This window comes from Gobio gobio, assembly GCF_949357685.1.
Source record: "Gobio gobio genome assembly, chromosome: 12".
Taxonomy (NCBI): Eukaryota; Metazoa; Chordata; class Actinopteri; order Cypriniformes; family Gobionidae; genus Gobio; species Gobio gobio.
In genome coordinates, this window is record NC_137105.1 from 24,672,329 (window position 1) to 24,698,105 (window position 25,777).

Sequence of the window (25,777 nt, forward strand, 5' to 3'; positions counted from 1 at the left end):
CGATTAACTTATCTGTATATAAACTGTGTAAAACATGCAGTTACTATAGTGATTCTGGGCATCAATAAACACAGATAACTGCTCCTGCACCACTCTGTGTGCCTGCAAACTGCACTTGATGTGACTGACGGGGCGGAGTCACGTGAAAACCGATATAACCGACATGGGAAAAATATGTCGGTTATAGGTTCTGAATGTCGGTTTCGGTTATTTTTCGATTAATCGTACAGCCCTATGGTGAACTACTGTATTTATTACAGTATTTTTATTATCTGACATGCATTTGACAGTAATATTATTTATTTTTCTTAAGCGAAAAAGAACTTCAAATGCAGCCACAAATCTAATGCTGCAAACTGAAAAGGGTATTTTAGTTTTACAATATAACTGTATAAAAAACAGTGCAACAAATAAATGTAGGAATATAAAAAATTATATATTAACCAGAAAATTATCTCTTTACAACAAAACAAGTGAAAAATAAGCAACCATCTAGGCATTATTATTATTAGTAGAGATGTATTGTTATTACATAGAGACGTAGCTAAATCTACTGTACAACAGTAGCCTAATATATTCTGTCAATTTTAAAAAATGTAAACCAAACTTTTATTTTGACGGGTTGCCGTGAAGATATCTGAGTGTCTGTGTTCCTTATATGGCAGTTTTCACAAATGAAACGGTAAATTCTCATGAAGTGACAGTTTATGCGTTTGTGTCCTCATATAGTGACCATAGACTGTAAAAAAAAAAAATGGACAGAAACTGGGGGAGGTTGCCGCTTGATAGTGACACACGGCAGAGATTACAAAGACAGCCTGCTAAACAGCGGACAGAGCCTACTGCTAACCTATGCTGCTAACGCGTTTTCATTTCTTCTTCGTGGTTGTTTGTGGTTGCTTGTGGCAACACAGCATAACTTCCTGTGTTTGCAATGTATTCTGAGCAGCGAAGAAGAACCGCGGAGTGTTTAGGCAAAACTCGTGGTCATAACTAGGGGTGCGTCTCAATCAGTGCCCTGACTACTGAGCTAGGGAGTTAAAGAAATTGGTATCGGATCGGTACATGGGTTCAAGTAGGCTACTCGCAGATACCGATGCTAGAATTTGTTGTGGTATCGGTGATATTTCCGATACTAGTATCAGAATTGGAACAACTCTAGTAGAGATTGAATAAGAGAGGTCCTAGATGCACATATGGGGTCCCCTCAGGGTCACACATATGGTACCCAGCCTAGAACCGGTTCTCAGGGATGCAATAGGCCTGAGCAAATCCTCGACAGGATTTGCTCTTGGCCTTGGCCTCTTAGAGCTTCTACCCGTTTGAGGTGAGAACACAGGAAGATATACACCGCTACACCGAAGATAAAAATAACCGCTCTACACGAAGGCTATAGAATCTAGCGAATTTGTAGGGTGTCGCCCAGCCCGCAGCTCTACTGATATCTGTCAGCGAGGCGCCATGTGCCAGTTACCAGGAGAATTCAACACTCCTGGTAGAGTGAGCTCGCACCCTGAGCGGGCAGGGTACGCCTTGTGCTTGGTAAGCCAAGGCGATGGTATCCACTATACCGCCCTTAAGAACCTGACAACCAGGTCGTGCTTGTCAACCTACTTATGTCCTATGGGGTTGTGATATGCAGATATTGAGGCAGCATGCACTTTGAGGGTGGAAGGAGATAGCCTTCGCTCCAACCCATGATGCCGAAAGGGAAGCACGGACCCGATCAAACATCTTCAGGGGTCGAGAAGAATGCCACTCGACGAACATGTTCCACTTCAAGGTGAAAGCGTGTCTCATAGTCTGTGCTTGAGCTGAAGCGATGGTGTTAAGTATTTCTTGGGGTAAGTCACCTAGAAACTCCACGTCCCGTCGAGGGACCAGACATGGAGTTTCCAGAGGTCTGAACGCTGGTGCCCCATCTGTGAGAAAGTAGGTCCTTCCTCAGAAGGAATCCACCAGGGAGGGGCTGTCATGAGAAGCATTCATTCTGGGAACCAGGTCCAGTCTCATATGAAGCAAACCGAGCGGTGTTACTGCTGCTGCGGCTGCCATATGCCCCATGAGCCTCTGAAAAAGTTTCAGTGGGACCGCCGTCCTGCCTTTGAACGTATTCAAGCAGTTCAGCATTGACTGTTCGACCGAATACAACTCCATACAGAGAAAAGAGATCCTCTGCATGGGGGCAAGTTTTCCGGAAACCCAACTGGCTGAGGTGGCTGAGCACCAGATCCCTGTGTTCGCACAACTGGTCCCTGGACTGTGCTAGTATGAGCCAGTCGTCGAGAGTTGAGAATGCGAACGCAGTGTTCTCTCATGGAAACAAAGCCCCCCCCCTAAAGATGCAGGGAGACAGGGACAGCCTGAAGATCAGGATTTTGTACTAATATGCTCGTCCCTCGAGCGCAAAGCACAGAAACCTGTCGAGGAAGGATTGAGACATGAAAGTATGCGTCCTCCTTCAGGTCAATCGCTGCAAACCAATCTCGGGAATGGATGCATTCGAAAATGCGTTTCTGCATGAGCATTTTGAACGGTAGCTTGTGAAGGCTCAGATTCAAAACTCGCAGGTCCAAGATTGGCCGTAACCCACCGCTTTTCTTAGGTACAATGAAGTAGGGGCTGTAAAACCCTGTCTTCACATCGGCTGGAGGGACTGGCTCTATCGGGTCTTTCACCAGTGGGACTGCAATCTCCGCTCGCTAGACATGGGCATCAACAGCCTTCACTGAAGTGAACTGGACAGTGGGGCAGCGAAGTGGGGACCGTGCCTGGGGGGGGGGGGGGGGGGGGGCTTTCTCTTGGAGGCGGCCCGCGGCGGGGTCTGAGTGTTCTATGCAACACTTACCTGGTTCCAGGGGTGGGCAGAGGGTGCATGAGAAGGCTTGGTTGCATCCTCGAACCGCCCGCTGCTGTCCTCTGGCGAACAAGATTCAAGATTCAAGAGTTTTATTTGTCACATACACAGTTATATACACAATATACAACTGGCAGTGAAATGTAAACAGGTCCGCTCCATGGACAGTGCAAATAACAGTTACAAGAAATTAAAATAGAAATAGAATAAAATTAGAATAAAAAGTATTAACATAAGTAGAATTATAAATAAATCAAGTAAAAGATAAAAATAGGAAATAAGATAAAAATAAAAATATAAAAATTAAAATATAAAAATATAAAAAAAATAAGTGGATATGATAAGTGAGAAACTGTAGACTTAGAAATAAGTGGTTAACATAAATATATATATATGTATATATAAAGAAGTATAATGTGCAAGGTTTATTACAGGTTGTTACGCGGTAACAATAGGAAAGTAAAGTGCAGTGCAATGGCAGTATGTGAATGTTAATGTTTAAACTGGATGTTTATGCGTGTGCGGGGTGAAGTGAAGTCACGTGACTGAGTTCAGGAGTCTGATGGCCTGGGGGAAGAAACTCCTCCTGAGTCTTTCAGTCTTTGCCATCAGGCTACGGAAGCGCTTACCAGATGGCAGCAGGGTGAAGTGAGAGTTTGCAGGGTGATTAATGTCTCTGATGATTTTAGTACCTCTACCTCTGCAGCGTTTGGTGTAGATGTCCTGCAGAGACGGGAGAGCTGAGCCTGAGATGCGCTCGGATAAGCGCACCACTCTTTGCAGGGCTTTGCAGTCGTGACTGGTGCTGTTCCCGTACCACGCTGTGATGCACTGAGTCAGGACACTTTCTATCGCCCCTCGATAGAACAAGACAACCGTGCCTAGTATGAGTATGCCCTAAAACTCTAAAAAGAGGTGATTGGGGCTCCCAAGTGAGACCCCATATGTCAGTCGACATAACATCTCCATTCCCTCCATCAGGGAACGAGGGTTACGACAGTAACTGAGACGTTCTCTAAAATGACATTTTGTACACCATTACAAAATAGTGCACTATATGAGGGAATGGGGCAGATTTCTGACACAGCTAGTGTTGTCTTGTTCCTGAATGAATCTCCTTTTTTTTAAATGATCTGGTTTAATGAACGGTTCATTCCCTTGTTAAGAAATTGACTCAGTTGAGCATAATTTTTTTTTTTTTTTACATTTTAAAAATAATAAGCTCTAAACATTGATAAGCACTGTTTTATTGTAACTGTATTGTTGTTTTTCAGTCATGTTTTAATTTTATGTGCATATTTTTGTTTCTCTGCTCGAGTTTGGGTGGCATTCTGTCGTTTAGGTCATTCCAACCCCACTGAGCAGCCAGTAATGTTCTGCTTTGGACACAATGCTTTTCTCTGTCTTTATTAAGCAACAATGACCAGCAACAAAGCACCACTGATGCAGAGAAAAAAAAAAGTTAATATGTCACCATTCTGGGCTCAGTAACAGCAGTTTCCCATTTTAAGCTATTAGCCAGTATTATTCTTTTTTTTTTAAAGACGTGTACACTGTATCTGTTTCTCTTTGCTCTATTACTGTTCCATTAACAGGGCAGGTTGATGGCTATGGATTGGAAAAAAAATTCAACTTATGCAAGCTATGTTAGAGAAAAGGACTGCATATCTGAAGTACTGAGACTGGATTCACAAAACATTTTTAAGAAAGAATTTAAGAAATGAGTTTACAATTCTTAAATATTTTCTTAGGAAGGTGTAATCTGATTGTATGGCCATTCCTGCTCAAGACACAGTTCAGCACTCAGTGTAACGTTTTTTTTAATGGTCCTTGTTTTTTTTTTAATCATTATTTTTAAAGAGTTTTTCTCAAGATGGATAGGTCTTTGCACTTATTGTGGTCTCTCAATAGAGTGAATGTGTCTGGTGTCTGTGTTTGTGCTGCTAGAGTGAATGTGTCCTGTGTATTGGAACTCTCTATGTTCTGATTACTGCCGAAAATGATGTTGTAATGTTTTGACTCATGTTTGGATGTTTGGTTCAGGCCATTAGGCTTGTTATAATCTTGTGTATATGCACATAGAAGATTATTCGCAAACTAATGCAAGGTCAACAAAACAGAAAGAACAATAACAAGATCAAAACAAATACACATGGAAGAGTTCTAAATGAGCCGGGCAAGTGATGTAACCGGTGTTGCGGCTAACACTGGTAACACCAACCCTCTACAATGCGAGTAAATCACTCGCATATGCAAGTAAATCTTCACTCTGGGCGACTAAATAATATCTATCATTAGCCATTGGCTAATAAGTTCTTAGATTTTACTCACCAGTGTGTGTGTGTTAGATGCTAAATTTACGTTTAGTATAGATATATTTTCACTCGCTGAACACTCTGACTGAACACTTGAGAGTTTCGCTCTCAGCTCAACGGATGCAAGCGTACCTGTATCTAATGTACCGTAAACTCTAGTGTGAAAGTGCACAACTCGCCGCCGCTTTGCTGAGCACGTTTCTCTCACACACACACACACACACACACAAAGAGAGAGCGTGAGAGTCTTACATACCACGCAAAATCGACGCGCTACATCTTAACAATATTCTTTGTTGTATTTTCCTGTCAAAGTACCAGAGTTCATTTAGAATTTTTCAGCTTTTAAGAACAGCTTTTCTGCTAGTGGGCGGGACTCATGTGCAAACGGGAATCTCATTAGCTGGCGCTCATCTTTTCCTGTCCCTGTTTTGATTTCATCAAATCATTTTGAGCGAATGCTGACAATGTGATTAATCATGAACCCAGAAGCTTATCAATCCTTAGTTCGTTGTATATTGTTATTAGTAGTAGAATTATTATTATTATTATCTTTTAATAATATAATATAATTACTATTATCTTTTTTTTTTTTTTTTTTTTACAGAAACACTGAACGATTAATAATATCTTAAGCACCACCATCAGTCCAAAGTTCAGTTAAATGACAAATATGCATTCATACATGGTTACCAAGTTTTAGTTCTAATTACCAAAGTTCTGTCATTAAATAGTGCTTGATTATCATATCATAATAGTCTAATGCTTCATTGACTGATGTTAAGAGTGTACGTTCAGATATTTAAAAAGCTGTGCCATTTTACAAAGATCACTAGCTGAATCATCTAGTGTGCGTTCAGAGGATTATAATGCAAAAAATCTTTTGAAACTGTCATTACAGTACATCTGTAAAGTAGACGTTCACAGCGCTTCACTTTTTCCACATTTTATGTTACAGCCTTATTCCAAATGGATTAAATTCATATTTTTTCCCCCTCAGTTCTACAAGCAATACCCCATAATAACACCTTGAAAGATGTTTGTTTGAAATATTTGCAAATTGATTAAAAATAAAAAAAATCATCAGGTACTGCATCTGTACTGCTGCTGTTACTTTAAGACCAAATACATAGGGAATGTGTTTATGTGAACCTTGTATGTTTTTGCAGACAACAGATTTTCCCCTGTCATCCTATTCGTAGTTTTAGAATTCTTTTACCAATATCCATTACAATAACAGGGAAATTGTTGCACATGTTATTATGCATTTGTGGTCTCCAGTTGGAGCGTTTGGAAAGCTTTTGTGAGGTTTGGCTAGATCTACATTGTTTCTTTTTGCAGCAATGTCAGTCTTAATAGTTTCCCTACCTTAAAAGTAACTCTTACCATAAAAAGATGGTCGGCTGCCTCAGATTGTTGTTGTTTAGATATACTGCACGCTAATACCATTACGTCCTTATGTAATCTTGACAAACTGCATAGCATTGAAAATGTTTAGACTGCAGCGTTGATGTTGACCACTGTGCATGATAAAACGTGGTTACTTACAGTGACAGTCATTTCTTAATTTATGTCTGGAGTTATGTCAGGAATAACATGCAAAGTAAATTAGTAGTTATTGTGCATATAGTTGAAGAAATGTTGAGATATTTACATATATTTATTACTTCATATTTCTTTAGACAGAATCATAATTTCATAATTTAGTTATAAATTTTGGCAGAAATTAAAACAAGGCATTGAGAGAAGAACTGGTACTCTTGAAACCCTTAGTATAGATATTAATGGAAAAAACTGACCAAGACCTCTGAGTCTCTGTGGCTTTACAGTGACATCTAACCCCACACACAATGTCCTCATGTCTTTTATGCCTTTAGGAACCGCTAGCCAGTTCAAAGCTAGTAATAGGTCACCAGTGACGTTTATCTTTTACCCCATTGGCTTCAGAGAAAGGTTAGTAAATGGAAAGCTTGTTTTTAACTCAGAACGGGTGAACTTTGTGTCCTAAATGCAGAATTCCAGGGCATACTGTTACGTTTTAGTAGTTAAATTTGACTATGCAAGGCATAAAAGGTGCATTAAAGGTGATTCTTTTTATTTATTTTTTTAATTTGTGCTGTGAATCGATTAAAAAAAAGAAGAACTAATAGCATTTTTCTGTAATTAATCATGATTAATCGCAATTAAAAAAACATTGGACTTTTTAATATTTTGATATTGTAATAATTTCAGTTACTCTCCAAATCAATAAAGAAACAATTTCAAAGTCCAGTATCACTGAAACATTAATGACGTTACATTACAGTATAACTGAAAGCTATCAATTTCAACATTTATTAGGCTTTAAAAAATAACAACTTTTAATTTAATTGTAATTAAAACTATCTTTACATAAACCCATTATAATAAATGTTATATTTACCCATTGCCTTCCCTGTTAGACATAGTCTATACAGAAATTGAAAAAAGTTATCAACACCTTTCTTAACTGCATAAATAAAAGGGATGTGCATTTCAAGTAAAAATTATTTTCGATGATCGCTGGGAATTATTTGATTCTTTTTCGAAAATCGCAACTCCTCCCCCGTATGCGCGCATGTATAGGGGGCATGCATATAAACAGAGAGAGAGAGGGTGAGAGACCATTCACGCTTTCAATCTGTATGATAACAAGCTGTTTAATTCATTAGGGAATATGCTATTTTAACTCAAGCCATATAATGATTGTAACATGCAGTAACATATGACTGTTATTTGACATTGCCCCTATACCGTAACCGTTATATGCCACGCAAGTCTACAGTGTGCGTGTGAGATGATGTGTTCTTCTTCTGTTGTCTCAGGGCATTTTTACTCTGGCAGTTTAGTTCAAAATGGGGCACGATTCGCATGAAAAATTGCTTATGTGAAAGCTTTCTTACAGAGCTTATGTGTCTGACTGGACCCCGTGTTTTTTGTTTTTTTTTCTATCCTCCCGATTACACACTACTGTTGCAGCCATTAAAATAGTTCAGTTTTGTTTTTAATGTCAAAGTAGTTATATTTCGTTTCGTTTCTTTATTAAGTTCATTTAGAAAAATGTTTAAAGCATTTTTTTGTTTTTTAAAGTAACGACCAAGCGGACTGACTTGTTTGATTCATTTATCCTCTTAAATCAACACTTAACTTGTCTTGCTTATAATACGTTTTTTTTTTTGAGTAAACATGTTCAAAAATAAATAAATAAAAAACAGGCAGGTTGTCTTAACTTACACCTCTCCTCAAAATTAATATAAATCCGATCTTCAAGTATTGCACTAGCCTATGCACATTTAACGGAGTTCACGTCAACGAAAGCAACAGATATGAGCTGCATTATATTTATCAGTCGTGTCTTGACAGTCGTGGTGTCATGGTCTCATGTTGTTTCCACCAGCGCAGCACACCTCATTGTTTCTTTTAATTAATGAATGTCTAAAATATAAAATAAGGAAAAAGCCCACGTTTGAGGTATGACGTGAAAATTGGCCTGAAGCCCGGCCCCAGTGGCAGAAATGGGCCCAGTGGCTAGCTACTATAATATATAAAAACTGGGACGTAACAGACCTGTGTGTTTTGTATCACTAGTTCATTGCCCGTTCGCTGAGCATTAAAAGCCCTGCCCGCGTGAGGCGCGCCGCTTCTCCAGATTCCAGCCTTTATTAGAGAGAAGGATATGTTCAGCTCCTTCCCTCCGAAGCTTCGAATATTGGATTTTGATTACTACCAAAGCTTCGAAGCTCAAAAAATGGTATTCACTTACATTCACTTACAGATTGTATCAGTTTTGATTTTATATAAAACATTTAAAATCTCTCTAGTAATCTTAGATTGACACAGTTCTTTGTTGCATTATTCTAAGTCTGTAAATGAACCTGTAAATTACATAGACTTGGTTACTTAGAACTGAATGTTCACATCAAGGTCTATTTTTTTGAGTCCAGCTACCTTTCCTTGTCCTTGCCCAATGTATTGTGAAGGAAGAGAGACCTAGATGGGTTATGCACTGTAGTCTTTGCATTCCTTAAAGGATTAGTTCACTTTCAAATGAACTTTTGCTTATAATTTACTCACCCCCTTGTCATCCGAGATATCCATGTCTTTCTGTCTTCAGTCGAAAAGAAATGAAGATTTTTGATGAAAAGATTTCAGGATATTTCTCCATAAAATGGAAGTCAATAGAGTCCATATGGTTCAAGGTCCATATGAGAGGTTCAGTACAGCTTCAAAAGGGCTTTAAACCACATCAAACGGTATCAGACGATCAATAAGGGTCTTATCTAGCGAAACGATCAGTAATTTTATATTTATTTTATGTAAGTTTTATAAGCACAAATGCTCGCCGTGCTCTGTTCAGTGATGCGCGCTCGTGACGTCACGTAATACACAATTACAATGAAAAGGTAACACTAGACGCAGTTTCTCTGTGGATTTCCTTTATCAGCTGATACACGGGGAACTAAGCACAGAGAATTTACAGCATTCTATTTCCATCGTGTTCTCATTATAATGCTATGTAGGCTATGACAGATTGGCGCTGCACATCTTGCACTAACCATTCAATGATCACAGTGATTCCAGACATCACTGCAGTGCACGCCTCAGTTTCACTTTATTTCGCCACGGTCTGGAGGCGTGCTGTATAACGCTAACCAATCAGACTTCAGGTACCGCGCAAAATGACGCAATAACCAATAAAAAAGAGACAAATATATTTTTTTAAAGTCAGGGCGATCATCGTTCTCATGATCGATGGTCTCTGTCACGTTCGAGTACTCGATTACTCGACCACTGTTGCCCATCCCTAATGTCAGCCAATCACAACAGTGGCCGTTTTCACTGAAGTCTCACATCAGGCACGCCCCTTGAAACAGAGCATTCAAGACAGAGGGCTAATATCAGTATAGAAAAAATGCTTTTTATTTCCAAATTATGACATTTTTGTGTAAAAACCATACTAACCATATAAGTACACCTCAGGAAACATTATAAAATAATAAAACAATCCATGCCATGGGACCTTTAAGAGTATTTTGAAAGATAGATGGTGATTTAATCTCAGGTTATGAGATGATTTGGTAAGTCTAGAGGCTTCTCTCTTCCCCTCTGTTGGCTTTTTTGCCCTGAGTCATTTTGAAGGTGTTGGATGACTTGGAATTTTCTACCTTCAATGAAAATGATTGAATGATACTGCTTTCAAATCTTCAAGTTCTCTGACTAGTGGTCATTTAAAAATATAAGATTTATTGAAGACTTTTTTGCGTTATTGGGTTTGTTTTGGTACATTCTTAACTATCCTTTAAGGCCGGCAGGTAGAGCACTGCAGTAGTCCAGTCTTAAAGGTCCCATGGCATGGCATTTTTCTATTATTTTATAATGTTTCCTGAGGTGTACTTATATTGTTAGTATGATTTTTACATCATAAAATGTCATAATTTAGAAATAAAAGGCATTTTGTCTATACTGCTGTTTGCCCTGTGGCTGACTACCCTGTTTCAAGAGGCGTGTCTACTGTGAGACTTCAGTAAAAACGCCCACTGTTGTGATTGGCTGACATCTTTGCATTTGAAATGAGCGGAGGGGGCGTGGTTTAACGAGGTCTACGACGCACGAGCTGCTGCCAGAGAGACGGATGGACCTGAGTTCACTTCTCATCAGTTCTCTCAGCATGTCTCAGTTCAGGGTGAACTGTTGTAGTTACTAGAATATACTTCAGGTTATTAGTCTATTTCTAGTCGGAGGGGCTGTCACTCATGTCAGAAAGTTAGTAACTTTAGTAAATTATGGATCAGCGCTGTCTCGAGACGCGAACCGTTTAGAACGATTCAGTCCGATTTGGTGAACTGGTTCGGTTCACTAAAAAGAACCGATTCAAAAGAATGATTCGTTCGCGAACCAGACATCACGGAGACGGAGCGATTGCTAACAAAGTTATTTATAGTAACTACTGAGTTGTGAGAGCGCTGTCTGTCAGCGCGAGTTTATTGTGTTTGTATCTGAGAGTTCTGAATAAACACGAGTCCCAGTCACGCCGAGTCCGTCTTCATCATTATTCTACCAACTTTGTAACACATGCAATGTACCATTACAGCGAGATGAACGAGTTAGTAAGTTTGATTAAAGCATTATTTCTAGATTTGTTCCAATCATATGAAAAGCGTCAGTGACGCGCATTGAGTAACTTACACAGCGCAAACAAAGACACAACAGCAGTAATCGAATGTAATCCAGTTTATTGTGGGGAAAGCTGGCTAGCCTAGCCGGATACCCTCACGCTTACCCCCCTTCTGCTTAATCTCACGCTGCGTTTGGTGCCTCCGCTGTGGGCCAGATGCAGTACTGGGGGTCGGGGATGAAGGCCGAGCTTCGGCGTGCGTGAGGTTTATCTCTAAAGATGTGGCTCTGCCGATGTTGAGCAGAAACTCCCGACTGTATGCACATTTAAGAACAGATAGACGCGACGAGGACGTACAAAAACACTGACTCACAATAATAATAATAATAATACATTTTATTTGGCCGACGCCTTTCTGAATACCCAAGGACATCTTGCATAGATCAACAGTCATAAAAGAAATAAATACATTAAAATACATTACATTCATAATAAAATATGTACCAAATAATATAAATCTGATTAGCGCTAAAAGCGCCAAAATATAATATTTAAATAAAGTGTCAGGAGGGTTACAAGGGCGCTGTAATACTAAATTGTTTTAAAAATTAAAAGCTTTCTTGAAGAGATAGGTCTTTAACAATTTTTTAAATGAATTGACTGAGTCTGCCTGTCGAGATAGAAAACACGAAAACACCGTTCTGTCGGGAGAGAGAGAAGCCGCAGTGTGTGCACGAATAATAAATAATTAGCTACACATAAGAAATCACTGATCACAGATCAGAAGGAACTGAAAAAAGACTTCTGTTTTCATTTGTACATCCAAACACTGAGAAACAGCCAGCATTCACTCGTTCACAAGTAATGATCTCTCGAGCGCTTGCATGGGCGTGCCAGATTCTCTGGGCGGAGGAAAGGGAGGAAACCGTTCCTGCTTGGAAGTCAAACCAGGAGACTTCAGGATTGGCTCATCTGGCCTGTCATTTTCTCAAAGGCAGAGAAAGACAGCCAGAACTCGGGTTTACACCGATCAACATTTCTATCCACTTGGGGACAATATTCAGGCTAGGGGAACTCATATTAATGTTGAAATACCTCATAAAATGAAAATTTCATGCCATGGGACCTTTAAAATGACAAGCTTGGACGAGGAGCATACTCTGATAAGAATGGTCTGATTTTTCTGATGTTATACAGCGCAAATCTACATGACATTACATGGTGTTAGTGTTGTAAAACCAAGTTGTCAACTGTCGGGCCTGCAGGGATTACAAGGAGCTCTGTATTCGCATGGTTGAGCTGGCAAGATCAGTCATGATGTTGTCAGTCATCTTATCATTCTTTCTTACATTTACATTTACATTTATGCATTTGGCAGACGCTTTTATCCAAAGCGACTTACAGTGCCCTTTGTACAGGGACAATCCCCCTGGAGCAACATGGAGTAAAGTGGACACACTGGTGGTGACTGCTGGGATCGAACCAGCAACCTTCTGCGTATCAGTTCCATGGTTTAACCCACTGGACCACCATCTCAAAACTTTGAAGTATGGGTAGAGTTGTCTAACTCAAAACTTCTAGCTTCAAACTTAAAAGTCCTTGGACCTGCATCATCAGCCAGGGATGTCGTAACCCGAGACCAGTCATTCTGAAACCCAAACCAATATGGTGGCAAGCAACTGGTTTATATGAAAAGCCTGCGTGTGAACCTCAAACAGATGTGGTTCCTACACTGTAAAAATGCGTTAAGCTATCAAGTGGGACTATTAAATCATTTCTCAATTATATGGTCTTACTCCAAATGTTTCAAATGTCGCAGTGATTTGACCCAAGCTCTTTTAAGTATTTCTGGCAGAGATAAAGTCTGTTCCAGATCCCAGTGAGCTGCTTTCCGGCATAGACAGCAACTCTGTGTGCCACACATATGTGCCCCTTAACAGAAGATTTGACTAGCAATTGATTCTATTGGTGTTCCAGTGCCATGAGACTCTAAGCATAACATGTGTAGTGTAAATTATATAAGATAAAAAAATATCAAATAAGATTAAATAATTTCTTATCAATACTTGATTTAATTATTTCTTATCAATATTTTTCTGTAATATATGAATTTATTTTTTATATAGTATTTATCTCAAAATGACCATCATCTTGGAATTGTTTTTTGTGAGCCTTAAAATAGTGGCTAGGTAGCAGATCTGTAAGTTTGGCATCTAGACAAATTATCATACTTCATAAAAGAAAAACTAAACATCTAGTTAAGACTTTTTACAAAATAGGAGTTAGTTTCAAACTGTAGGACATTTATTCACACAAAGCATTTGGCTCAAGAAATGTTTAAAAATTAAGCCATAATATTTGAAAGTTTTATTAAAGTTTTGTGACTGTGTGGCATTGTTTATTTATAAATGCTTAACCATTTCCATAGGTAATTCTTTTTTTACTCACACACACACAAACACACACACACACACACACACACACACACACACACACACACACACACACACACACACACACACACACACACACACACACACACACACACACACACACACACACACACACACACACACACACACACACACACACACACACACACACACACACACACACACACACACACACACACACACACACACACACACACACTCTCACACTCTCACACAATATCATTGACCACCCTCCAATGGTTTAGAGATATAGAGGTGAAAGTCCAGCGCAAGTAAATGGGATGGGCTGGCAGGAGACGCCAGTGCTGTTGGAAAGTGTTTACTTTCAAAATGCTTGTATGGAAATGAAGGGCGAAAAATTAGTTTCCTCCCTCTGTCCTGCTGTTGACCTGGAGTTCACTTTTCTAGGCTGGGAGACACCGACTCTGAGGAAGTACGGGTTTATTGTTTGTCTGTCTTTTGACAGTTTTAATGAATCCTAATTTGGACCTTAAGAAAGTGCTTTTAAGAACATATCTGTGAAGGCTGTAATTTAATGAGAAACTCTTCGTCACATTTCCTAAGGACAAAGGAGGTACATATTGAAAATGTTCTTTATAATAAATCAAGGTTATATTAAGGTAAATACACCATTAGCTAAAATTATTTTGTTATTATTATACATAAAGGTGGCCTTCCGCTGGTAGATCTTCACAGATTGGTTTCTTTTTGCAATATTGTCCTTTTGTTAGGTTCAGTTCTGATCAGTTCTGCTAGTTGTGAGATCATTCCCTAGCTGGTGAAAGTCTATGTTAATGTGCTTTGCATTATTACTTTATCATATACCAAGAACTCTTCTTGTTTCTAATCTTTTGACAAAATATGATTTTCCAAAGGCATGCATGCATTCCTGTCATATCAACCTGAAAAGTAGTTTTGGATGAATGTCTATTGTGAATTTCTGATCACAAATGTGCCTCTTTCTTGCTAACAGACTTATTATGTGCTCAGTTTGGGAAAGTATGAGTAATTTCATATTTAACCAGATACCAACTTCAATAAACAGGACTTTCTTAATACTCCTTATTTAATTGATCTTTCAGGTAACCCACTGCCTGTTAAATTTTCCAGTCATGGCAGTATGTATATCTGTAATGTCATCTCTTTGAAATCCTAGTATTGATAATCCCTGTTGTGCCATTTAGTTTAATCACTAAGTACATTTTTTGTTGTCTTGCTTAATAAACTAGCTTTTGAGCTATCTGTTGTGTATTTTGTGTAAAATATTACATAATAGCTAAATGATACACAAGTCTTCTACAGCTTTAATAAGATGGGTGTGCAGAAAACGTCTCAGTTACATATGTAACCCTCGTTCCCTGAAGGAGGGAACGGAGACGTACGGCGGAACTGACCGACGAATTGGGGATCTGATTTCAGAGACAAATCTACTTAGAGTGTTTAAAAACGAGCCAATGAAGATTGACATGCGATTCACGCATTCTCGTGGAATTTCTATGTTAATGTGGCGCGGGTATAAATAAGGAAGTGGAATGCCGAATCATTGTTTTCTGCTGAGGAGCCGAACTAGTGTCCGGCCCTCTAGCGGAAGCATAGCACCTGGCGACGGGACGTACGTCTCCGTTCCCTCCTTCAGGGAACGAGGGTTACATACATAACCGAGACGTTCCCTTTCAGTCGGTCATGTTCGACGTACGTCAGAACTGACCGATGAATTGGGGATCCTACCAACACGCCAGGATGCTGGCCCTTCCAGCGTCCTGCTTGAGCGCACCGGAAGTCAGGGCTCCAAGCAGGGAGGTCAGTCACTGCTGTTTCTGCAAGACCCACTCAGTGTGACTTGAATAACGCTGGGAAAGCGTGCCCGTCTCGGGAGATGGTACGCTGCGGAGCCACGTCCTTCACTGGAAGGAGCGGTGGCGGAATACACATAAGGACTAACCTGGCAGGGTAGTACAATATATGGCAGTTTCTGGGGTGGTTCCAACCTGGTTCCAGGGGGGAAAGAACACCGCCAGAGACGACAGAGCGGGCTCTGTCATGGGAAAGACACGGGGCTAACCGAGTAGGGTAGCGTGGAGGATACACATATGGCGTTGCCGTGAGGGAACCGCTACATGTAGAACCCAGCCTACACACCCGTTCCACAAGCATAAGGGTGCAGGCCTGGCGTCAGACGGCTGCAACGTCTGGCACCGAAGGGGTGACGGAGGAGCTTGACAGGGTTAGCCATTTCTGGGGAACACAACTGGAGACAATAGACGCATGTACAGAGGGCGGGAGTGGCGTTGCAAGCCGACACTTAGAACGGGCACTTAGCGCTACTGGCCACTGGGGGCGAGAATGCAGGAAGATACCAGCTCTACACGGAGGCTATAGAATCTAGCGAACATGTTAGGTGTCGCCCAGCCCGCATCTCTATACATATATCTGTCAGCGAGGCGCCTTGAGCCAGCGCCCAGGAGGAAGCCACACTCCTTGTTGAGTGTGCTCACAACCCAAACTGACAAGGCACGTCTTGGGACTGGTAAGCCAAGACGATAGCATCCACTATCCAGTGGGCTAACCTCTGCTTGGAGACGGCCTTTCCCTTCTGCTGGCCTCCGTAACAGATGAAGAGTTGCTCTGAGGTCCTAAAGCTTTGAGTCCGGTCTATGTAAACGCGAAGAGTGCGGACGGGACATAACAAAGCTTGGGCTGGGTCTGCCTCCTCCAAAGGCAGCGCTTGCAGGTTCATCACCTGGTCCCGGAAGGGAGTGGTAGGAACCTTGGGCACGTGTCCAGGCCGGAGTATCAGGACAACGTGAGAGTTGGCCGGCCCAAATTCTAGGCACGATTCGTTGACCGAAAAGTGCATGCAGAGGGTATGCAGAAGTCCCAAGAGGGTAACGAGTTTGGACGAGGAGGATTTAACCTCCTCGCACCTCTGAGGAACCTGACGATTAGGTCGTGCTTCCCTAAGGACTTACCTTCAACTGCGTCGTGACACGCCGCTATTGCTGCGACGTACACTTTGAGGGTGGAGGGAGACAGCCACTGCTTGTGGTAGACCACCTAGAACCTCTGCATCCCAGAGGTCTGGACGCGGATGCCATAGAGCGCCCCGTCCTTCCTCAGGGGATTCGGCCAGGGTGGGGCTGTCGTGAGGAGAGTTACACCTGCTCTAAGGGCACTCCGGCCCGTAGAAACGAAGGGTCCGACCATGGGCTGAAAGTTTGGCGGCTGTAAGGAGTTACTGGGACCCAGTACTTGCTGCTCTGCCACGCCCACCTCGGGACTCGGCCATGAAGCCAGTGCTGAAGCGGTCTCATATAAAGCAATCCGAGCGGCGTTACCGTGGCTGTAGATGCCATATGCCCCAGGAGCCTCTGAAAAAGTTTCAGTGGGACCGCTGTCCTGCCATTGAATGAATTCAAGCAGTTCAACACCGACCGGACTCGCTCCTCTGTGAGGCGCACAGTCTGGTTGACCGAATCCAACTCCATGCCGAGATAAGAGATCCTCTGCGTGGAACAGAGTTTGCTCTTCTCTCGGTTGACCCGAAGACCCAACAGGCTGAGGTGACTGAGCACCATGTCCCTGTGTTCGCACAATTGCTCCCGAGACTGAGCCAGTATGAGCCAGTCGTCGAGATATTTGTTGAGGATGCGAACACCGCGTTCTCTGAGCAGAACAATGGCTCCGCAACTTTCGTGAAGACGCGAGGCAACAGGGACAGCCTTTGTAATGACTTTGTACTGATATGCCTTCCCCCTCGAACGCAAAGCATAGGAACGGTCTGTGCCGAGGAAGAATAGAGAATAGAGAAGTATGCGTCCTTCAGGTCGATCTCTGCAAACCAATCTTGGGGACAGATGCATTCGAAAATGCATTTCTGCGTTAGCATCTTGAACAGGAGCTTGTGCAGGGCCCGATTCAGGAAACGCAGGTCCAAGATTGGCCGTAACCCACCACCTTTCTTGGGTTCAATGAAGTAGGGGCTGTAGAACCCTGCCTTCATATCGGCCGGAGGAACAGGCTTGATCGCGTCCTTCGCCAGTAGGACATCAATCTCTGACCACAAGACCTGAGCATCGCTGCTTCGCACGGAGGTGAAGAGGATGCCCTTGTACTTGGGAGGCCGGTACGCGAACTGAATTGTGTAGCCAAGTCTGATGGTACGGATGAGCCTGCGAGATGGTCTGGGGAGCTGTAGCCAAAGCCCCAAAGACCGAACAAGTGGGACCAACGGCACCACAGACGCACCCGGGGTGGGGCGGAATAGACAGACCGACTCGGGAGGCCCGGAGGCGGCCCGGAGTGTTGTCTGAGTATTCTAGGGTGGGGCAGAGTGTGGGTGAGAAGGCCCGGGGGTGTTCTTGAGCCACACACTGCTGCCCCTGGTGAGGGGAGGGTAGGAAAGGAGTGACAAGGCCCGGAGGCGTTGCGCACCGCTAACCTGGCCCTCTTGGGGCCCAGGGAAATAGGAAACTGCTCTTTTATTGAAAATGTGGGTACCGCTGGACTCCGGAGAGCCAGCAGCAGAATGTTGTAACCAGTCGGGGCCCCCCGGTCATCCTCCGGGGGGTGGGGGAGGGATGCGGACACCATCTCCCTCAGAGCAGCTCCTGATCTCCCTGGGCTTCCCGTTTCAGGGCCGTTTGCCCTTCCGCTTGCCTGTGGACTTAGCGGGGCCCTGAGCGGGTTGGGCGCCTCCCTTACGTCTGGCACCCTGCTTCCCAGATGGAGGCTGCTGCTTGGGTTTCGCAGGGGCGGAGGCAGACGCAGGGGGACGCCCTCGGTGACCAGATGGTGGAGGCGCTGCGGTCGGCAATTGGGTGGATTGGGTCGTTGGGGCAGGATGTTCTTAATCGCCTCTGTCTGCTTCTGGGCCACCGAGAACTGCTGGGCGAGCTCTCGATGGCGTCGCCGAAGAGGCCGGCCTGACAGACAGGGGCGTTGAGGAACCGCACCTTGTCTGTATCAGTGAGGACGGAGGAGTTTTCTTATTCAAGTCCTAATTGCTTACACCAGCTTATTAAGATTTATACTTGAATTTTAATAAATGTAAAATACAGTACATTAATGTAAACATAAATACTATCCTGCTGGTTCTTTTTTTTGCCTAAACCAGCAATTAAACTAAAAGAGGAACATATCAACTACTCTTACATTCTCGCACAAAATACAGTATATACTGTAAATATATACTGCGTCTGCTAAACGATTAAATGTAAATGTGTGAGAAATGCATTGCGATTGTTTTTGATGTGCAGATAAATCACTCTGTCTATTTTTTGCCGTTTCTTCTTTAGAATCACCTCGGTTGTCCACCGCCTCTGTTGGCAGTAATGACCTGGCCTCCACTGCTACGCTGTCCGATTGTTCTGACTTCACGGATGTCCAGAGGCCCGTAAGCGGGGTCTCCACCATCTCATCCGGGTCTGGTTCCTCTCGGGAAGGCGTTCTCTTGTCAGGTATCCCATCCGCTGGTGTGGCCATTGAAGACAATGTGGATCTGGAGTTAACGCCTGCTGCTGATTCAAATGAGACTCAGGGCACTAATCTCGCCCAAGCATCCAGTCACTTTTTCCAGCAGAATAGCAGCAACACTGTTAACAACAACAACAGCTCCTCCGTTTCCAACAGTTTCTCTCCATTTGCTGCCAACACCATGGCACCCAACCCCGAGCTCACCTACTTGGACCGTGTGGTCATGGAGATTATTGAGACGGAGCGGATGTATGTGAGAGATCTGCGGAGTATCGTAGAGGTCAGTAGAAGTTATGCCCCTTTTTACAAGATGTAGGGGAGAGCGGGGCACAAACTAACGCTTTTTGACTTTCTCAGTTTGTGTAAATCCACTTGTAGTTCAGAGTATTTATTTTACCCACATTAATTGCACACATGTCTAGTACAATTATGTGGTTTTGTTTCATTAATACAGAGTACACTTTTTTTCTTGATTTACCCCGAAAGAATGGAAGTGAAATGTAACATGTTAGGGGTCCATTGTAACATGACCAAATGACAGCTTAAAATGTTATCTGATATAATCAAAAAAAATCTGAGACAAACTAAAATATTTTTTCAATAAAATACAATTATTAACTTTTTTTAAAATAAAATAATGGCATGTTTTAATCATTAAAAATAAACAAATTTTTGAGTTGAGACTACAAACACACCCCAAAACTATACAGCATAGTTAAAAAAATTATAAAAATTAAGCATTTCTGAACGTTGACTTTATTCCCCTTTTTCTCATGGTTTCTCAATAGAATTTTTAAAAGTATAGAATAGAATAGCTTAGTTCTAATAAGGGGCTCATTGTAACGCGGTGTTACAACATGCCCCACCTGCACAACTGGTATTTAAACCCGGCTTGTCTTCTGCTGGTTAGATCAGCATTAAAGAACTATATCAACTGTTAAATAACATATATAAGATTAAAATAATATCAGATATGTATTATTTTAAATAAACACAAAAAACTGAGATGAAAAATTAACTTAAGTATGAAATTTACTTTTGCTATGTTTGAATAAATGTTCAGTGATATCTTCCAAAGATTTTTTTAAAATCTTTGATTTTAAATTTTTTGACGCAATTTTTTCTTAAATAATGTTGATGTGGGAACTAGTAAATACACTAAGTTTCGTCATCCTGGCATGTGTGGAAAGTGTTAAACCATGTGTTACAACTAACCCGGCGTTAGGTTGTGCCCCGCTCTCCCCTAAAATAAGTCTGTGATGTCCCCAAAGTGTGTAGTGAAGTTTTAGCTCAAAATACCCCACAGATAATTTTTTTATAGCATGTTATGAGGGTGAGCAAAAATGCGCGATTTTCGTGTGTCCCTTTAAATCCAAATGAGCTACTGTTCGGCCCCTTTCTAGAAGAGGGAGGAGCTTCAAGATCTCGTGTTAGCAGCTCTGATTACCTCACACAGACATTCACTGAAAAAATCTGAATCTTTTCAGCCTTTTATGTTTAAACCGGAGTCTGACAATGATGAAGAGACTCATTGACAACATGTAGAATGCAACATGAAGTTTCTGAATGGTTAGTTGATTAATTTATGTAGCTGATGTGGAGTTTACTATCTTCAAGTCATTGATCAGCATATTCTGTCATGATAATCTATAAATCGCTTGTGTGGGAACTGTTGTAAGATGCTTTCAGAGCCAGAGAATATGTGCTACATTAGGATAGAACAGATATAGTTTAGTTTAATTACGTTTATAACTTATGTAGTCATCTTGCTTTTATGACATGCTATTGCTATTGCATTTGTGTTACGTACTGTATTGCAATAAATGTGAAAAGACGGATGCGACAGCTTGAGCAGACTCCCAAATGTGTTCTATTGCAACAACTCTTCCTCTTCTCTAAAGCAGCCCAACATGCATGGAAGATTTGGATTGCTTACCCCTTTGCTGTGTGTTCCCGGGGCAGGGTTTATGTAAATTTTAGGGTTTGTGATGTCTCCCTTTACATTGAACTTTGAGCGTCGTAACTTTGCAGATGTTGTTGCTGTTTGAGCAGCAACATTACACACTATCAAGGACCCCTTTAAAACTTTCCAAACATTTACAAACACCTTCTTATATTCAATTGTCAATCGTATATAAAATGTGCAAGAATGTAATTAATCCATAATATCTATATTACATGACAAGGCTCGAAATTCCGACTATTTTGGTCGCATTTGCGCCCGAAATTTAATTTGTGCGACCTCAAAATATATTTGGGAGCATTTGTGCAAGTGCAAATAATTGTTGAGGTGCAATCGGTTTTCATTTCTCTACAAAACGTTTGCTAATTACTGCACAGTATGAGCCTGCTGAGAGCTGATACAGTGGCCGGTTCACCGTCAATCACTAACGTTCACTGCGCTCCGTTGTCACGTGACAGGGAGCTGACTAGCGTGCAAAATGTAAAGAGCTGAAGAGAGACAGACTTTTTGAAGGGGCAAGTGACAGGAAATTTTACTTGCCCGCCCGACAAGTAGCCTAATTAAAACGTCAACATCAAAAAATAACTAGGGAATCACTAAAACGCGAGAATGTGTAACGTAACTGTTCCGAGAGACAAAGGTTGAGAATCCAAACGCAGCTTTATTGAAAGGGTAATCCACAATCGTAGTCAAAAACAGGCAACAGGTCATACACAGGCAAGCAGTCCAAACAGGCATACAAGACCGGAGAGACAGGCAAAAGGGTAATCCACGGAACGGGCAAGCAATCCAAAACCAAGAGACATGAAACCAGGGAAAACGCTCAGAAATGCAGTGTTACACAAACAAGACTTCGCAATGAATGATAGACATGACCAGGGTTATATAAGCTGTGTCCCAATTCGGGGGCTGCATCCTTCAAAGGCCGCATTTGAAGGCCGATTGCGTCACCGCAGCGCGACGAAGGCTGTCTCAATTCGAAGGAGCCTTCAAATGCAGCCTGCCGTCCCTGTTGCCAAGTCCCCGTTTTTTCAGCCGAATTAGACCACTTTTAAGTTGTTGCCGCGGGTGAAAAATTATTTCCGCGGGTTTGTTTCTACCCCATAAGTACGATTTCGCCGCTCCAACACCCCCAAACGTACAACTGCAGTGGAGAATTCGGCCGCTCGATGGAGAAAATCGCATTGGGAGTTTTGGACTACTTTTGTTGCAGAGACCTGGCAACCCTACCCACCGTCTTTCTCCCCGGCCGCGAAGGATAGAACCAACCAGAACAAGTGGATCCTTCGCAGTGTATTCCTCTGCCCATCCCGCGGCCGAGGAACACTTATACATGTAAGTAGCCTGTTGTGTTTTAATTTACTAAAATAACCAACGAAACGTTTTAAAAGCCGGTGGTCTTTATTTCTGTGTTACCACGGCACAGCTTTATTCGTTAGGTGATCTGATGTAATATTTCGTTTTGTTATGGATCAAGTTACTTTTAGCAGCTTTATTAAAATGAGGCAGCAAATTAGTATTTATTTACCAGGCCGGAAAAATCGAGAATATAGAATTTGAGTATCTATAAATATGATTTCTGGAGTATTTTGTATGTTTGTAGGCTACTGATGCATCATATTTTTAATTTTTCTTAAGATTGCACCCCTGCCTTGCAGGTAAAAAAAGTAAACTTATTACAACTTAAAAAATAAATAAAAAGTATGCAAGTTAATAGACACATCTTTTCTGAAATGTATTGTGCTGTTGTGTTTGTTGTTGACAGACATGTTTGTTTTCTCTGCCTTAGGATTGAAAGTGTCCTGGGACAGGTGAGGGAGTGGGGAACTTGGCCATGGTTTGTCTTCATGATTGAGGTGTTGGGACAACCCCACTGTCCTCATTGCCTCCATCCCTGAGGACACACCAGGGCCAAGTTCAGCAGTGGATGACCAAGATGAGGAGCAACTCCAGCCAAGAGGAGACGAGACGAGAGGATGAGCTGATGGAGAGACTGAAGGAGGACAGGAAGTTTCAGCGAGAGACAGAGGACAGCAGGGAGAGAATGGACTGATTGTTTTCTCTTCTTGAGAGATTGTTGAGAACTAAAATTTTGGTTTTGTAAATTAAAATGTGTAAATGAAATATTACCGTTCTACACATTATTTTTGTTATGCAAGTTATAATTTGTTAATAAAATAAATAATTCTGTACATTTATTTTTGTCATGTCAATTAATTTGTAAATGAAAAAATAAATTGTTCTATACATTTTTATTTACAGTACTTTTTACAACTATTTACATAAGTTATGTTTAAGATTAGAAAAACTAAATACATTTTAAAATTAACTGTACATAACAGATGGAAGAAAATGTTTTTCTGTAGTCTTTTATTGAGCTGGGCTTTATTGACCCTGGTGAAGCCTCTGTCAGCGGGACATCATCTGGATCAGTGCATTTTCCACTGTCTACCAACAGGTTTGCAGTGCTGACTTATTCGACGGCTGCCATGTCGCTAAGATGTTTTCAGAAAGAGGGAAGAATAAATTAAATTAACTCACATCCTCAAAGCAAACAACAAAATATTTTAACATGCATAACTGTTCTATGAGCTGAACTCTGCAGGACAGCGGCCCTCCAAGACCAACGGTGCCTATCCCTGATCTATAAGACATATTTCTAGTGTATTTTATTTTTAGATTCTTTTTTAAACGATAACTTATATCAAAATGTAATATCCATGTGTTAAAAGTCAGTTTTTCATAAAACCACAATATTTGCCTCTGAGATGAAGTTGAATAAAAATCTGAGGTACTTCACAATTATACTCAAATACAGAGTAAATGTATTTCGTTACATTATTTGTAATATTTAGCAACTGTTGACAGCTGCCATTGAAGAGAACTGAAATGAACATTTATACTGGACTTTAAAGTTATATTCAACTGCCTAAAAACAAAACAGCTAAAGATGTTTACCTCGGCCCATTTATGTGCATAATAAAGAGTATAAACTATATAAAATCATATGTTGGTAACATATTAGTCAACGTTTTATTTTTATCAGTAGATACATTAGATTACTGGAGTAAATTGAAACCCAATACTTGCATTTAAAAGTGTAATCTGGCAATTTCTCTTAAAAAATCTGACGTCGCGGCGCGCAATGAATTCTGGGTTAGGCAAGGCTGCGAAGCATCCATCCAACTATCCTTCATTTCATGGGAAAAGAAGGACGCATTTGCAGGCCATATTTTGAAGGAGCCTTCGAAGGACCTACGAATTGGGACGGCCTTCGTCGCGCTGCGGTGACGCAATCCGCTATACCTTCCACTGTAAACGAGTCTCGGTGCGTCCTTTGAAGGCTGCGTCGGCCGCGCACTTCAAAGGACACGGCCTTCAAAGGACGCAGCCCTTGAATTGGGACACAGCTAGAGTGTGAGCTAACAAGGTAATGGGGTGCAGGTGGATAAAATCAATGAGTGCTGATGAGTCCGGGGCAAAGGATTATGGGAGATTTAGTCCTTGATGGAGTGACAGTCTGGGGTGGAGTGCCCTCAGGTGGTAATCAGGGGCACTCTCACTGGTGATATAATGTACTGACGCTAACGGTTGAGGCGTTGAGGTTCGCGCGAGAAGAAAACGCAACAAATGAGCACAGCTCACACAAAGAAACTCAGTTTTTATATTTTTAACATATGGTACAATTAAGCAACATCACACCAAGAGTGTTGTTTTCCTGAATACCATCACGACTGAAAATGTGACATTGATTTCATACAACAGTTCAATAAACAGTGCATATGCAATATTGACTGTATTTGTTCTGTTTCAGCAGCAAAAATAGTTCCAAACAAAGATCACAGCAGAATCACAGCGCGTCTCAATACTCTTCTGAATGATTCAGTGTGATTCAGTCAAAGATTCAATGAACCATTCGTCAAGAAACGCATCATTCTTGAATGAATCAGTTGTTTCAACGAATTGTTTGAATCAATGACTCAATGACTCACTCATTAAGATGGTCAACTTCCGCCACCTACTGGTGTTTTAATTTCTTGTTTAATAGCATCATTCTTTCCAACATTTCATATTTGCATATTCACAATATATTTAAAACAATCTCATAACATTATTCAATGCAATTTTAATCTTTCCGTGAAAATGATTTAATTTGATTGGCAAAAGCCCTATAGTGTCTTATTATTCTAATTTAATTTATTGATTAAATGTAAGAATTTAAAATGTATTCATTTCATAAGATTTGGGGGAAAATGCCCTTTATAAAGGTTAAAAAAAATGTCCTTGGGGTAAATAATACAAATATGCAGATTTAAATATGACATAGCTGATAGAACACTGGTGAGAATATTTATCAGAATCAATTATACTTACAACACAAACTTTTTTATTCTGACAATTGAATGACCGGTTTACTTGCACATGACACACACACACACACACACACACACACACACACACACACACACACACACACACACACACACACACACACACACACACACACACACACACACACACACACACACACACACACACACACACACACACACACACACACACATAAACATTATATAATAATAT

General features: G+C 41.3%; 1 protein-coding gene across 1 annotated transcript in view; it reads left to right on the forward strand.

Moving 5' to 3' along the window:
• LOC307135245 (pleckstrin homology domain-containing family G member 3) overlaps positions 1-25,777 on the forward strand; it is a 134,378-nt gene that overhangs the window by 49,878 nt on the left and 58,723 nt on the right. Inside the window, exon 3 of the mRNA XM_079831516.1 lies at positions 19,053-19,510. Coding sequence (XP_079687642.1) covers positions 19,053-19,510 — 458 coding nt within the window. The remainder of the gene's footprint in view (positions 1-19,052; positions 19,511-25,777) is intronic.